The 17,591-nt window shown below is 39.8% G+C and overlaps 1 protein-coding gene across 3 annotated transcripts in view; it reads left to right on the plus strand.

Annotated features, from left to right (window-relative positions):
- Window positions 1-10,127: 10,127 nt before the first annotated feature.
- The window catches only part of LOC149151818 (putative threonine aspartase), a 76,527-nt gene continuing 69,063 nt past the window's right edge, over window positions 10,128-17,591 (plus strand). For all 3 annotated transcript variants that reach the window (XR_016262650.1, XR_016262649.1, XM_089439987.1), the window contains exons 1-2: window positions 10,128-10,248; window positions 10,346-10,450. Coding sequence is in view for 1 of the 3 variants with exons in the window: in XM_089439987.1 (XP_089296113.1) it covers window positions 10,201-10,248; window positions 10,346-10,450 (153 nt within the window). In the remaining 2 variants the exon portion in view is untranslated. The remainder of the gene's footprint in view (window positions 10,249-10,345; window positions 10,451-17,591) is intronic.

Below are 17,591 nucleotides of genomic sequence, written 5' to 3' on the forward strand. Positions count from 1 at the left end.
TGGAGGTTGCCTGCACATCTATCTGCTCCACTACAATGGTTGGCCCCAAGGGTGTCTGCTCATCCTCCATCATGGGCTCAACATAAGCTACTAGCTGACTCTCCAACATTGGCCCATCCTGCACACTGTGTGTCTCATCTGTCTCATGCTCCTCTATGTGCTCCCTATGTTGAATCATCAGTTGCTCATTTGCTCCCAGATCTCCTTCCCTCATGGGAACAATTAGCTGCTTGTCATACTCTACCACACATGGACGCACCTTTGGGCTATTGACATCAAATCCACATGATTGCTCGTGATCCTCGCAGGTATCATCGTATGAACCCATGGACTCGTCCAAAGAAGAGTCCTCACCCTGAAAGTCAGAAGGAATCTCCTCCTACTCTACCTCTGTCATCTCCTCAGCATCACTCAAGCATGAGTGGTCAGGTCCCCAAGGTCCCTTGTAGAAAAAGCAAAGTCCCTTCCTCCTCATCTTATTCTTGTTGCATGATCCCCCAAACCTGAGCAACTCCTCCCTAGTCAACTGTCTCCTGAACATCCCAATGTTCTGCTCAACCAAACTCTCAGCTAGTTCATAAGTAGCAAGTGAGACCAACCGTTCTCTCCTCCAAACGGACATCAATCAAGACTGCAACTCCGGGCAAATGGCATCACGACCTCTCATACATGATGATAAGATGGACTGCATGTGTGCTATGACTTTTCAGGATGATGCTTCCTAATGCTAAAGAAGCATTGGAGCATATGCAAGATAAGATTATCACACTTGAGATCGAACATGACTTCATAAGTCTTAGTCATGGCCATAATTTTCAGAGCTTGAAGCTTCTTCCCAAATGTAGGACCCTCACTGCTATCCAAATCTCGCAAAGTTTCTACTATTAGCTCGAAGACTCTCCTCATAACGTCATCATTGTAAGGAGCTATAGGGGTGGTCAACATCATGATGCTACTAAGACAAGAAGCAACTGGACAGGGTTCCTTAAAGGACTTGTGTTGTATGAGAGCAAGCGTCGCTTGTTTTAGAGCCCAAATTAGTTTCTTCCCTTCTAGCTGGCTCACTTTAGAAAGAAGTGTATCTAGTTCATCAAGTTTGAAAAGAATTTTCCATTTGACCCTCATGTGCTTCAAATTTGTCCCAATGGCTAGGATTTTGTGCCCTATCTCATGTTTTTCCTACAATTTCTTTAGCTTCTCTTGCTGCAGAATAATATGCATTCCCCTTGAAAAGGGTCTGTTATTGGCTGCTGTTAAGTTATTAAGGGCTTTCGTTAAGGTTTCATCCATGTTTTAGTTAAAGGAAGTCAAGTACATCAAGCTGTTTTCACTGACACTCTCCCTTCCCCTCTAGAATATTTCCAGTTTATCTTCAAAATTCTCTAATTTTGAGTGAGTTTACAGTGAGACTTTTCTTCGAACATTTCTCTAGTTAACTGTTGTAGGTGCAAATTTGGATTTAGGGTTTAAATGCACATAAACAGTCACCAATATTGCTCCAAAATAACCTTGACTGATGAATTCAAAAATGCATGATGCGCTAAAACAAGGTTGTATAGCAATCAATTCAAGCTAAGACAATCTTTGAAATAATGATTTACAGTATAAAAACAAGGAACTTGGTTTGAAGTCTACAGTATAATCCTCTTCATTGATGATATGTGACAATGCTCCCAATACAGCCACAAACGAATGAAATCTGCAACTTCTGACATGGTAGCAGGCACTTCAAATTTTTTAACAGTTTTGGAACTTCCTCTTTGGCTCATTAAAGATCGTCTGCTAGAGACACTGGTTTTTCTACTTTAGGCCTATAATATATAAACCAATGTTCCAACTGATCCACACACGCTACTGTACTCTTATGCACAACTACAGGCAGCCACTAACCTTTTCTTCATCGCATTGGTATATTGCACTTCGCAACTACAAGACTCCTATTTCAAGTTGTATGCACAAAACTTCACTCATTCCCCAACAAGTTATGTTTGCCAGACTTCCGGGGAAACACCCAACTTTACTCATGCACAGGGAATTCTTCTGCACAGGTATTCTGTCTCGGGCCTCGGCGAACAATAATTAACTCATAGACCGACACACTTGTTCAATGGACCAATCACAACACAGTTGAGGACCAAATCATGTTTCGCTCGGCTTCGGTTTGACGTGATGGGAGAAAAGAAACCCCACAGTCTTGGCTTAATTTCCTTTTTGAGATGACGAGATGATTTAACTCGGTTGTCTAATATTATTCTTGCAGTTTGATGAGTTTATGCAAATGGTTCCTCGCTGCCCACCGAGGTGTTCTACTTGACCTAGTCAACGATCAAATGGCCCCTACGAATTGTCTCAACGATCTATTTCTTTCGCTCCGAATATACGACTGCGCTATCCAAGGCACCATTGTAGCCCATGCGCCTGAAAATACATTCATCATGCTTAACACATTCCATACGTCTGCATTGGTCAATAACATGCAAAATTTCCCATTGCTAGGCACACACAGCAGTTTGGTTCTCGCAATATGAGAATTTCCCACCTGCATGATTATGACTGGCACGCTTTCTGAAAGGCTTCGTCCAACAAAATTCAAATTCGTCCCAAAATGTGGTTTCAAGCGTGAACATGTAATCATTGACAATCGGTCAACAATAAGATTTGTCAAGTTAGCTGTCTGGATTCCGCGTGGTCTCAGCTAGTACGAAATGCAGGCCAAACAACCCAAATTTGTCGTTTAATTTTAATGCAACCCCTTCACTCTGCGACTACGATTCTACGAATGCGATGTTCAGATGTTGAACCTTTCCGCTATCAACCACTGTCGCTAGAGATGTTTGTAGTCGTCGCACCATCCACTGCTATCTTACGCTCAGACACAATACACAACCTCTCTGAGATGATTCAAACTACTATCAATCTATCGAATTAAATTCTGGTGTTGGGCAAATAAGAATCTTAGAATTCCACTGCTAAAATGGCACACACAACAACTTGCCCAATGAATTTATCAGTTGGCTCTCTATGTTGATGCAAATTTGTCCTAGCAATCCGTTGGATTTTTACCTCTGCAGTGGACAACTTGACTTCAATGAAAACCGTCACAAATTTGCAAAAAGATTCACACATGATTCAATCAACCCCGACGACTAGTTGACTTCGTCTTCGTATGATGATGTCGTTTCCAGAATGGACAAGATCTGGAAAAGACTTCGGCTACCCAAAAAGACAGCGCTGTGGTGTCTTGATATCGGCCCACCTCTGTTTGCAGCATATTCAACCATCAACTATGTTGTTAGCATATTTCAATTCGAATGAAATGTTTGGCCTTTACGACAATGAAACAATTTTGTTTCGCCCGCCCACTGAAATATTTGGTTACAACCTTCATAATATTCAGTCCTTATGAATTTTAATTCATGTCTCTTTCAATAATAATTTGGACGAATAGTAAAATTTAAGCCCTTCACAAAATTGTGAATTTAATAATTTGGTCTTCAGCAAAAAAAATGCCTTGACAACACAAGTTCTCCAAACTCGGTCTTTCTTGCAATAAAAAAATTTGGCTCCAGCAGTAGAATTTTGTATATTCAAAAATAAACCCTCGATTTGGCCTTTCAAGATAACCCATGGCTGAGCCAAGACCAAGGCTCTAATACCATTGTAATGTCCCAAATTAAGAAAATTTGGAAAAGGCACTTCAACTAAAATTACTATTCATTTAACAGAAGATTGCCATGTAAAATATAACATATAAAATGTATGCAATTCTATAACACGATAAACAGAAACAATCTCAGCTTTATTATAATATATGAATTAGGGTTTTACATGCTGGAATCACTGAAATAGTTGGCCTTAACAGATCTACAATAATACCACAATGGACCTCCCAAAACAATCTAAAAACCAAATAGCTGCAACTTGGGAACCCTGAATGGATTTACCAAGGAAAGAGATGGGTGCTTGCTCACTCTCACTAAATCACTCGAGGGTTTTCGTCCTGGGGCTACTGCTGGAGTAGAGAACCGGGTTCTTAACCTCTCTTACAAGAAACAATACCAAATCCAAGATGTTCCCAAATAACCTTCTCCTCCTCTTTTATAGATTTGATGGATCCCTCTAAAACATCCCCTCTTATTATTATTTTGATCATGGAGCACTTTTCGCTCTTTTATTTTGATTAAATATTCTTTTTAATGCGGGAAAATGGTAAATTAGCCATCCTGTCTCCCTAGGGCACTAAAACTCTCATCTAACCATCCCATTATGTAGATCTTCTCGTTCCAGTTCCAACGAGCTATTACACTAAGGTGTTATGCCATGTATTCCTCCTGAAATGGTACCTTAAGCATAATTAATTGAGTCAAGCCCACTGATAACTCAATTTTCTAAAAGTTGTCGGAATTCATCGGAACGAAAGGAAAACTGTGCGGATGATGGAATATACCAAGCGAATGCCATCAGACCTCATAGAAACTCCTCAAAACTTCCTCGAGACCCCTGATGACTTAACTTGCTCCACTGACCTGGCCATCCCCTGCCTGAAAATCCACCCTGGTTGTACTATGAAGAAGAAAAAAAATGGGGACATGACATATATAGTGCCCAAGTTCCTGACATCCATAGCATCTTACCTTATCCATGTTCTACCTTTTCTTTTGAGGACAAGACTTTCCAAATTTACCTTTTCTTCTTGTCATAGCAACATATGCTTGATTCTTCTCATTTGGTCCTACATCAACCCTTGCCTTCAGTGTGGTTTCTTCGATCTTACAAAGTGACCATAGATCTTGAAATGGAGTAGTCTCTTTCTTCCCACATAAACTTGAAGTGAAGTTAACCCATTCTTCCGGTAGTGCATTCAGTACCACTGTGGTCATCTCTCTATTAGACATGACTTCTCCTAGCTCTTGTAGTTGATCTCGAATTTCTTATATCCTCATGAAGTATGGGGTTGTTCCATCTTCCTTGGACATCTTTAATTTGTAGAGTTCTTGCCTTAATGAGATTACTTCTCTTGCAATACTTACAGAAAACAACTCTACCAATTTGTCATATATAGCTTTTGCAGTCTCCAACTTTGATACATATGGGATTAGAGAGTCTTTTATAGATTCTATAAGAATCCTCTGGGCTCTCACTTCTCCCTTCATGAATCTAGCATGTGCTTGAGTATCTTCTTTTGGAGGTTGGGTTATCAACCCCTTGATGTGATCCATGACCTCATTCTCAATAAGATTTAGGTCTGTCCTTTTCTTCCATGCAAGGTAATTTGCAGCCCCAACCAATTTATTGCTTTCCTTGCAAAAAGACATTTTGTTATTATCAGATATAGTCATAGACTTACTTGAGAAATTGATGCTTGCTTCCTCCTTAATCTTGATGTTGATAGAGGATTTGCTTCTTGAGAGATTGATGAGAGAGAGCTTGATTCACGATCCTTCTTGAATGTTTTAGTCTTCCTTCTTTCTTGAAGATGGTTTCAAGACTCTTGCTGGTGTAGATTTCTTCGATCTAGGGTTTTGAAGATCTTGACCTTGGTAGCCCTTGAATTTGCTATGATCCTTCTTTGAGGCTTGATGTCTTCTTGATTGAATGCCCCTTCTTGACTTCAACACCTAAGCTCTGATACCATGTTGAGAAATCTAGGGCATAAGGAGTTAAAAGATTTCTCTGCTTGATAATTGCTTGTGATATACTTTTTACTTCTTAGTTTATATTCTTCTCTTCATTATAATATTATTGTGTGTTTTTCATCAAGACAATTACCAATATGCACAATAGAAGACAAATGACATAGTGTTTAGGCTAGTCAGCCAGGGTGAAAACCTCTCACTTCTTGAGAGGAAATCCCGATCAAAATTCTTCTTATAGATCTTTAATTGACGAATACCAAGACCATGACAAAGACCCTTGACTCTAGTATCCTCTCAAGAACCTTGTCACTATCTTTGATGTTCTGCCTCTTCTCTACCTTGACTTCCTTCTAGATCTCGAATAGCTCTTCTCGGCTTTTAGAGAAACTCGGTCTCTATCCTTCACACTGCTTCTTCTCGGCTTCCTCTAGAGAATCTTGGTCTCTAGGCTTTCACTGGTCTCTTCTAGAGAATCTCGGTCTCTATTATCTCGGTCACCCAGAGAATCTCAGTCTCTTAGGTTTACCCTAGATTAGAAACCCTAGTCTCCTTAAGAGAGACCTTTTAATGTAGCAATAGGTTCTTCCTTCGATCTTCTTGTGATGCCTTCGTTCCTTCTTCATTCGCTCGTGGGAGAGTATGTAACCCAGACAAACCCTAGAAGAATCCTTCCTTTGCTGATCCCGGAAGAATCCTTTCTTCGTTATCCCTAGAAGAAACCTTCCTTTGCTATACCCAAAACACTCCTTCCTTCGCTATCCCTTCTTCGAACTTGTGCTGCTGGGTTCTTCTTCACAACACTTCTTAATCGAATGCTTGTCGAGTGTCTTGCCTCTAAGTGAGGCCGAGTGTGGCTACTTATACACATCATCTGATGTCCCTTAGGCCGACATGATCTCAAGTAGGTAGGCCAACTTCTTCTAGCAAGTTCTTCCATCATTGTAGGCTGACTTGAAAACGATAAGTGACAAGGTCTTGGAGGATACTTTACATGTTGAAGTTTCTAAGTCTAACGGTTAGAAACCCTCCATGCACTTTACTAATTTATTTGTACCTACTTGTTCTGTTAATTAACAAGTTATTTATCATGTAAATACTGAAAATAAATACAAGTGCATGCTCAACACATTACAGATCATCAACTTAAGGAAACAGAAACAAGCACACAAATGACACCGTTATTTTTGGACTAATGTCCTCGGAAAAACCCAATGCGGGAAAACCAGTGCAACTATTTAAGGGTTTTATTATTAAGCAGCTCTTTTTTGAGTACACTGGGTGCCAAATTGGCTAACCCGATAGAGATAAAAAATCTGCCAACAATACCTCTCTTCGAAAATAGGTATTCAGAAAGCCTGCTCCACGAAATCCCTCTCCAGCACAATCTGAAGCTCAGTGTCAGCCTTGCTGGCCTTTGCGTTAGCCTGAAACCTTTTGTGTCTGCCTACTAAGGCTTTGCACAGTCTCTCTAGCTCTTTGCGTCACTCTTGCAACCTCTGCGTGGATGACGCAAGCCCTTCTGGCTCTGCACAGTCTCTGCTGCCTCTGCGTGGCTCCCTCTGGCTCTGCGTCTGCCTCTCTCTGCTTCTGCGCTGGTCTCTCGACACTATCTTTGCCTCTTTGCCTCATACTCACTACCCCTCGCTGCAACTGACCACTGATTCTATCTCTCTGCATCACTCTTGCAGCCTCTGCGTGGATGACGCAGGCCCTTTTGGCTCTGCATAGTCTCTGCTGCCTCTGCGTGGCTCCCTCTAGCTCTGCGTTTGCCTCTCTCTACTTCTGCGCTGGTCTCTCGGCACTATCCTTGCCTCTTTGCCTCGTACTCACTGCCCCTCGCTACAACTGACCACTGATTCTATCTCTCTTAGCAAACCCCGCTCTAGAGAATAGAATGCCTGATCACTCTGGTGTATTCTCCAAGTGACCCTCAAGCCTCTTCTTATAAATTTCTCGTTGACAAATCAACGACTGAGATTAAGTCCCTAATCGATGGCTAAGATTAGATCTGGTTTGATCCATGTCTTTTGGACCATTCTAACACAGTTTTATATTAATTCTCATTAATATTTTAATTTCCCTAAGTTTAGACTTAGGGACTCCATTAAAAATATTAATTATTTTAATATTTCCCTAACTGTTTAGAATCTGCCCAAACCCTTTCTGGGTATTGGAGATCTCACGTGCCCTAATCTCTCCACCAAATTTCGTGGCTAGAGCACATCCGATGCTACTCCAAATCAACATTACATAGACAAGTTTGACCTTTTACAAAGTGTAACATGACTTCATTACATGACAACGACTCTATCATTTTATGACTAGATGACAAATACTTCCTAAAGACTCGCAATGGGAGTCTTGACTCAAAAATAAAAATCTCTTGCTCATGAAACCCATGAAGCAAGCAATACAATAATTTTATTTTTCTTCTTTTCATCTCATTACTTAAAATGATAATTACATGTCATTATGAAGACCGAACCTAGTTACACTTTTCAAGAAGACCAAGGGTCACAAGAATGTATTATAAATGTATATCATCTGAATAGTAAAGGCATCTCATGTTCTATCTTATTTGTTGTCCATTACTTCTGTGTGTTTAACAAATATTCTCATATTTCAGATATTTTGAATACTCACGTGTGTACAAACCTTGTTTGTTACACAGAGCCATGTTTACTTGCATTGTATGGCCTCTGCCTACTACCCAGACTTGCCTCTCTCCTGAATCCCTGCTTTCTCTCACACTGGATTGCTCAACTTTCTCGACTGTTCAACTATGTAAACCTAAGTTGCAGGAAACGTGGGTCTAGGGTCCGTTTCCGTATGGAAACGAAACGGAAACAGGGAAACCTGTACCGTACGGCCCGGAAACTCGTTTCCGGCCGTACTGGCCCGTTTCTCGAGGAGGAAACGTGGCCAGTACGGCCGGAAACGAGTTTCCGGGCCGTACGGCGGAGTTTCCTCATGCAAATTGACTTTTTCTTATGTTTATTTATTATTATTTTGTTTTCTATTTTTTTATTGGGCGACTAAAGTGGCTTCTAAATTTAATCATAATGTTTAAATGTAATAAATTATAATGTATCATGTATGCTTTATGATTGCACATAACATTTCTTAAATGTCTTAAATTCTAATATATATATATATATATATATATATTCGCGTTTCCCCATTTCCAAAATTTGGGGGGGAAGCGTTTCGTACCCGTGCCCGTTTCGGAAACTCGTACCCTTTTCCCATTTCATGCAACTTAGGTGTAAACCCTATATCTTAACCTGTTTTTATATTTAGCTAAAACCAAAACCCTAATCTATTTTTTGTGATTACTGATAAATCCTAATTTAAGTCATGCAGCATGAAATACACTTTTTAGACACAACAAGTAAATATAAGGCTTCTCATTTTTTACTAAAGTGAATTATAGAGTAGATATACTTTTCTGAAATAGAAAATATCTTAAAGTACTTCTCTTTCATTCACATTGAACTTGTGCAAAAGTCCCTGCCCAAGCTATATTTCTGAACATAATATCCCGGGGTTTCTGAACATGAATCTTCCATGCCCAATGCAACTTTCGAGGCTGATTATTTGGCTATTGGACCATTGGACTAGAGGATAAAAGATCAACATTCTATGCTGCTGCTCATCTATAAAGTTACTCTGGCTTTTCTTGCTCTTCAATGCTGCTGCTCATTTATAATCTTATAAATGCTTTTCTCGATCTCTCAGCAGATAATACTATATCTATCGTGATCTCTCAGCAGATAATACTATATCTATCGTAACATTCGCTGCTGTCTCCTACTATGCTTCCCACTTAACTTTGTTTTTAGGATGATATTGAAAAGGAATTCATAGGCAGAGTCACTCCTGACTTTGCATTTTAAAAAAGCTACCTCGCTTTTTGCAAGAACTGCTAAATACAATAATAGGAATGATAAATAATCAATCATTTCAATTGCATTGAACCTTCTTCACTAATTTGTTTTATTATAGAAACAAGTAAAGATGCTTCTTCCAGTGAGAGTGTAAATAGTGCAACGTTTGTGCAGATATTAGCTGTGCACCACTTAGTTGAGGCCTGTATCTTTAATTTGGATGTTAATGTGACAATTTTTTCCTTGCTTAGTTAGAAGACAAACAACCTCTATTAAGCAATAAGGTTGATTAAGAATGATTAAGGTGCAATGTTCCGCCAAAAGGCCACCTTCAACATATTTAATCTTGTCTAGAAAAGATGTCTTCTTGGATGTTATTTTGTGTTGTAGTTAATAACTTAATGATGCCACATTCTCCCGCATGAGGAAGTAAAAGTTGTTTTAGATAAATTGTTTGTGAAGTGCTGAATTTTTCTCATCTTGCAAATATAGTCAGTTAATGCAGTCCTGGTCCAAACCAACAAATGTATTTTGTATTTGGAGAATATGACAGGATGCCATCATTTGCATTTTGACTGAAAAGCAGTGGATGTGGGTGGTGCAGATCACAGTCTGGACCTGCCTGCGCATGCACAGAGGTTTTAGAGTCAATCATTGATCAGAATAGGCACTTATGTATGCCTAATGATGCAGGCGTGCTGCTGTTGCAAACTGATACTGCAAAGGTTGCTAGTCATTTCATTGTCGCATAGAAAGTGGCATACATTCTTGTAAATTATTTTGACTATTAGTAAGGGACTTTTCTGAAATTCTCTGTAACAGGATGCAAGGAATCCTCAAGAACTCAGAGCAGTGGAGCTCGTGGCTGCATATTCATCTTTATCTTTTGGCGTGGGATACTTTGGGAACTCAATGGATAAACCTAAGGCATGTATCTTTTATAGATGTTTGGCTTCATATTCTATGCTTATGAACATCTGTCTTTTTCACCAGTAGACAGTTATAGTCTGGATTTGACAGTCTCAATACACTACTGTTAGTACCACTTGTATGTGAACTGCGAAGCCCATAGAGATTTTTTAATGTTGATATTAGCCACAATCAATTAATTTTTTTTCAACAAGGTAGATTGCACTGAGAGTAGCAAGGTGCATTCTACAGCCCAGTATAAGGGAGATGCATAATGTTTGTGCCTAATGCTGATGTGACACATGGCATAAGTCAGCCTTATATGATATTTTCAAAAATTAAAAAATAGCAACCAAATATAAATCAGATGAGTAATATATGTTCTTACAAATCAAAATATAAAAAGAACTGTAATCTAAAAAGGAATACCAAGTATATAAATAACCAAGAGGATCAAAAGGAAATTGAGATGCAAACCTTTTGGTGCTTAAACAATCTCAGATGAATCTATGCTACCGTGTGTATCTATATACCTATTGATCTATCTATCCATCTTTCTATATCTATATACACAGTGGCATAGATATAGATATTGTTGAAAATGTAACTAGTATTGGTCTTCATAATATAATAAAATGTAATTTTTATCATTGACATATTTATTATGTTCATTATTATTATTTTAATTTTGGTCAAAGCATGTTCTCCATGCTTATAAAGTCAAAAGAGTTAAAAAAAGGAATTTATTATGAGTCAAAAAGAAAATGTATTTGAGTCAAGTCCCATTTGGATTTTTGTAAGAAAAGAAAAATAAATTTTATTTTGAGTCAAAGAGTCAAATAAAGACCAAGTCGGCCCTTCTTGGACAAGTTGGCCTATGTGGCAGTGATTCGACCCCCCTGGACAGCTATATATATGAGTCAACTCGACCTTTTGGGTTCACTCACTCACAGTACACTTCAATCATCGATTTTTGTGCCTAATCAAGAAGAAAAAGAGCTGAAGTCAAAGGAGATAGAAGGAAGTCAGAGGAGAGACAAATTCAGGTTTTCTGCCTTGTTTCTACTCACACATGTGAAGATTCTGTGGCAACTCTGAGGTAATTACAGGGATGAAATTCGGCCTCCACTGCAGGTCTGAAATTTTTGTATTTTGACCAGATTTCAGAGAGTTTGACCAATGTTGACATTCGTTGGCTTTGAATTGTTGGAGGTGACTTGGAAAAGGGTTGACTTGGGATCTTTGTGGGAGTTTTGGTCATAGTCTTGGGTTTTGGTTATCTCATTTTGATTTGATTCTATAAGAGAAGGATTGTTGGGCTTCCCACTTGGGTTTTGCCTTGGCTTGGAGCCTAATTTCTGGTGTTCTTTGTATCTTTGTGATCTTTATGTTTTGCACATTTGTATAATCACTTGATGAAGAAGATAATATAAGTAATAAGAAACCAACAACATTCACAAGTAATTATCAAGATTAAGAGAAATCAATCATTATCTTCTAGCACTTGGTTTCTAAACATGGAATTAGAGCTAAGGTGAAAGGAAGGCAGCCTGCAGATTGCAAATGGTTGGCATATTTGGAGATTCTATTACAACAATTCTCTCTCCTTCTATCAAAGCAAAGAAAGTAAGCTTGAAGATCATATTGTTGAAGACATCCTCATAGCAGCCATCTCTCTCTTGAGGACATTATTGAAGGCTCTTGGAAATATCATCAAGTTTTGCTTACTCATCAACATTATTGAAGAACAACTTCCTCTTCTTTGACAAGTCCGTACTCTATTACACTCTATGTCTAATCTTCCCCGCCAAATGTCATCTATTTGTAATGAAGGCAACAAACTTGATGGAGCCTCTAACTTCAAGGCTTGGAAAAAGAGAACTGATTTGGTTCTCAAAGAAAATGAATTCATGCAATTTGTTGAAGGCAATGTTCCAGTACTAGATAAGAACAATGTTCAAGAAGTGGCCAAATACAATAAGGGAGAAATTAGAGCTCAAAGGATTCTCTTTGAGTCTATCAACGACCATCTTATCTACTTTGTTTCAGATTTGTCCACATCCAAAGAAGTCTATGAGAAATTGATCAAATTATATTTCATCAATACTACTGGTAATAAGATATCTCCAAGGAATCAACTCTATGGAACAAGAATGACAAAAGATGAAGATGTGGCTTCATACTTTATGAAAATATAAAAAATAAAGGATCAACTTCAAGGACTTGGAGAAACCATATCTGATTCTGAATTAATCACTTCTGTAATCAATGCTCTACCTCCAGCTTGGAATGGTTTTGCAAGTGGAATCTATGCAAGAAAAGATACTCCAACTTTTGAAGAACTTTGGGCTCTATGTGTTCTAGAAGAAACAAGGTTGAAAGCTAAAGATGATACCGAACCCAATAATGAAAACTCTCAAGCATTTGCTGCTAAATCAAAGAAGAAGTTTGGAAAATTTGGAAAATTTGGATCTCATCACAAATACAACAACAACAACAAGCCTCATGGAAATATCGATATGTCCAAAGTTCAATGTTTTGGTTGCCATGAACATGGACGCATGGAGAAAGATTGTCCCATGAACTCCAAGAATAATAAAAACAACAAAAGGAAGGAAAGAAATGAAGCACATATAACGGAAGATGAAGAAGTCAAAAAGAAACCCAAGATTGAAGATAACAAGGACCTCTACTATTGAAGAATATAGCAAGTACCAAGTTTGCAAGCAAGTTTGTTTTTCTTCTCTTATTAGAAGATGGCAATTAGAGTAGCAGTTACAGTTATATTTAGAGGATAGAAGATTATTGGGATTCACAAATTGCTAAGTCATAGAGATTAAGTTTAAGAAGGAGCATATAGTATTCGAAGAAATAGTCTACACAAAATTCTAGAAGAAGCATTCAATTGCATTTAAGATGTTCATATCTCATCATGAAGATTTAGAAGCAGTCATCATCTCTTTTAGTAAGCAAGGACTACATGTTGACAATAGAAGCAGAACAATAGAAGAATCAAAATTAATGTGCAATATTATTATTTCAGTAAAGACGAAGTTGACCTCAAACATTATAGAATAAGTCAAATAATACTTCCAGTACAAAGCAGTTCGGAAGCAGACTAGATTTTGATAGATGGAAGAACTAGAAGGACATAGCAAAGATTATTCTATAGGAAGAGCAATCAATTTAATAGTATACATTGAAGACTGTCAACTGAATGGCAACATGAAAACAAGTCTTAAAAGGAAGTTTCTAACAATTAAAGGAAGAAGTTCACTTACCTCAGATGAAAAAGGTTACCCTTATCATAAAGGAGTTTCATGATCATAGAAGAACTTGCAATTAGATATCAAAAGGGGCTTATGGATTAGAGATATGATCTTCAGAGGGAGTTGGATGCAAAACACAAACATATTGATCAAATATATTACTTCTAGATATTTGGGCAATGCTACCGCTCAATTTAGCAGGGGTCCTAGGAGGGGGGTTCCAAAGGGACCACTACCAGATCAAGTGGCAACAATGGGGCAAGGACCCATTGTCATCTTAGTCGATGTCCCTTGCTCTTTACAGACTTTCACCGATGGGAGGAGTCTCAACACAGTGGAAATCACTAGAATGATGAGGTCAATAACGATACACAATGTGATTTCCAAAGCCCATTCAAAGGAAAGGCTTGTTGTTTTTCCACAATTTTGGTGTCTAGGATAGAATCTTAAATCACTGATGCTACCAAACCAAGAATCACAACGAAGCTACTTTGCACAACAGAAAATAAACAACAGTAAATCTACTAGTGCACAAAATATACACAACAATTTTTTACAATAACCCAATCTTCGTTATATTAATCCAACTGAATAATACAATAGTCTAGGGTTCTTGTACCAGGGATAATGGCCCTCAAATATCCACAAGTACAAGAATACAAAATACAAGATAATCTTATGGTCTAGCTGATGTAGTGCACGATAACAACTTCTTTATCATATCTTGTACACCTGTGGGTCCTGTTACCCACCACCTGTGGTTAGTATGCATAGGAGGAAATTTTCTCCTAGATGGTTCTTAGCTGGAAGCCAGTTTTTGATTTTTGTGTAGCTTGGGAGGTGCTCCAAGTCCTGGTGTTCGAGGGTTGGAGGTCAAAGCACCACAAATGGGTTTGTTGGCTTGAGGTCCAAGCTTGGGGGTTTTGCACCCATCGTTATTTGGACCAAAACCATGATAAAGATACGACATGTGATGGATGAGGATGATAGTGCTTGACGATACGATTCCAACGCAATGGGAATCGTTCGAATCCGATTTGTCATTAGAGAGAAATGAATTTTTGAAGTTGGCTAATTAATTATTGGTTACCAAGTCATGTAGGCTTGGTGTAAACACAGTCCAATAGAAGGGTCTCTTCATCAATTCGTTGAGCCCTTGTATGTGTATAAATACAAGGTGTATTGGAGTGTTTTAGAGCATCCATTGGTGTGACATTCCTCCAAGGAAGAGCTCTGAAATTCGGATGCCCTAGCCACAACAAGAGAGGGTCAAGATAGCATGGAGACAAGTCTGTTTGGAGGCTACGAAGCAGTGTAGAAGAGGACTGTTTGCAAGGTTGATTTGCGGATTATCTTAGGGTTGTTTGAGGGCTATCAAGACAAGTCCGAGTTGTTGTTCAAGGCCAAGTTGCTTGGCAGTGAAGGCTGAAGAGCTAGAGGGACAAAATGCTGAAGAAATAGGTGTGTTTGGGAATGCGTAGGAACTGTCTCATGATTTAGTATTGCAATGCTAGGCCGCAACCCTTAGCACACAACAAGAACTGCATAGAGGGTTGTCAAGGTGGACTAGCCCCTCAAGAAGGCAGCGTGGACAAGGAGGAGGCTTCCCAAGGAATGCTGCGGCCCGTTGAGGGTTGGTTTGTGGACGGTCATAAGGGTTTGGGACTGCAGCACATGCCCTAACTAGGGCCATCACAAACACAGAAGCAAACATCAATTCAACAGTGTTTTGGAGGGGTGTTGGATCCTAGTTTAGGATTAGATTTGGATTAGTTAAGGGCAGCCTGGTGATTAGATACCCTACACTAGTGACATATTCCACAGTGATTGAGCAACAGACTTGCAACAGAAGATTGTTGTGCATTGGGTCAAATTGTTGACCATTACTTGGGTCAGTTTGTGGGCTACTTGTAGGAGGCCTTAGGAGTTGTTCGGAGGAGCCCACCTGGACTGTTGGGAGGCCTACCAAGTAGCTAAGGTGACAACAAACGCATTAGATCAGGAGGCAAAAAGACAACAACAAGGTATGTTGCAGATGGACCCATGTATGATGGATTGATGGTGTACTAGGCGAGGACACATTGAGGTGCCTAGATTTGCGCAATAGCTCCTCTATTGCAGGGCAAAGGGCGGATTGAAGAACTCTGTGGGCAGCCATGTGTAAGGGTCTCCCAAGTGTGGGGATGCCCTAACAAGGTGCAAATACTACAACGTGGACTTCGTCTCTCGTGGACTGTTGGAGGGCAGCGTGAGAGAAGACCAAGTGTGGACGAGACTGGGCACTTATGGGCTGTTGGAGGACAACATGATAGTATCCAAGTTGGAGCCTAATGAGCAACACCTTGATGGAAAAAGGTAGTTGCGAGAGAGGGAGTTATTGAGATTAAGGGTTGACGAACCAGAGGAGCAGTTATGGAGCCCGAGACTTGTGTGTGGAGAAGGACTTCTACAGCAAATTATGGGCAGTCCTCCTAGCCCGTGTTAATTGTGGGAGATGGACATCTTACAGTGATAGGTGGTAGCCCTTCGTGCCCTATGTTGGTCTTCATCGGAGCAACACAAGAAGATCATAGTGGGCTGAAGTTCTTGAGTAGCAGCAGTGGGCAGATCGAGAGTTGTTCGGAGCCGCGAACAACTCGATAGGAGTCTCGATGTGTTGTGGCCTTGATGGACGAAGGCACAACTAGAGAGCAAATTGGATAACCAAGATTCAGTGACCAGATGGACTTGGAGCATTGATAGAGGTAGGAGCTGTAGATCAGGAGCTGCAGGACCAAGAAGGTACAGGGTACGACCAAGGCAACTGTGAGGAGCTCTACATCAGTTAGATAATCAAAGTATCTTGTTGAGGGCAGATTGGTTGTCAATGGACTGACACCAAGTTCCTTTTTTGTATCTTGTACTAAGGGCTATTATCCCTGGTACGAGAGCCCTAGACTGTTGTATTTTATGTTGTTAATATAACGAAGTTGGGTTTAAAAATTAAAAAGTTGTGTATGTTCTGTGCATGTGTGATTTACTGCTTTATATTTCACTGTGCAAAGTGGTTTATGGTTGAGATTCTTGGTTTGGTAGCGTCAATGATTTTAAGACTCTAACCTAGACCCAAGGTTGTGGAAATTCAACACAAGTAGCCCCTTGCAGCCCCCGGATAGCTCGATGTGTCATTTTCTCTACCACATGAGCCAACCATGTGGTCCCTTGCCCATCTGTTACGGATGTATGTTTGAAGGTGGGCCTCCCAACCCGAAGGTATGACTTTTCATTGGTTTGGTTGAGTAATTTTGTTTGCTTTCATGGGAAATTTTGGGCATGGATTGCTGGGGGGATTTGGCGGAAAGAGTCGGTTAGGTTTGTATTCTTGTCTCCATTGCCCAATTTTGTGGTTACCCTTGTATCCTAGTGGGAAGGAATGTGGGCCGCTCTTCAATAGGAAGATGAGGCCAGACTTAGTCAAGTGCAAACTTGATAGCAACAACAATAGTGGTACGAAGCCCAAGGAGGAGGAAGAGAATGCAACCCTTGCATCTAAGGCGTAGCAGGAACAATGAAAGAAGAAGAAAGATGTTTCGAAGATCAAGTGCTTCCGGTGTGGTGAATTTGGTCACTATGCTACACAGTGTCCTCTCAAGAAGAAGGACAAGGACGAGAAGCATGATCCGAAGGTTGCATCCACAAAGATCGAGGAGGAGTTTGCCATGGTTGCCCAGATACCTCCAGGGGAGAGGTGGGGTGATCTAGAACTGTAAGTTCGAAAGAACTACAGATGGGCAGGATCCTTGAGGAGTCCACCTCTTGGATTAAAACCTTGCTACGGGAGCCCAGATAAGAAGTAGTAGGATGGAACAGTGTCAGTTGGTGCAGAGGAGTGCCAGAGTGACAGTTGTAGT

Source organism: Pinus tabuliformis, chromosome 9, assembly GCF_031772625.1.
Source record: "Pinus tabuliformis cultivar Carrire ecotype Pingquan chromosome 9, CPIR1, whole genome shotgun sequence".
Taxonomy (NCBI): Eukaryota; Viridiplantae; Streptophyta; class Pinopsida; order Pinales; family Pinaceae; genus Pinus; species Pinus tabuliformis.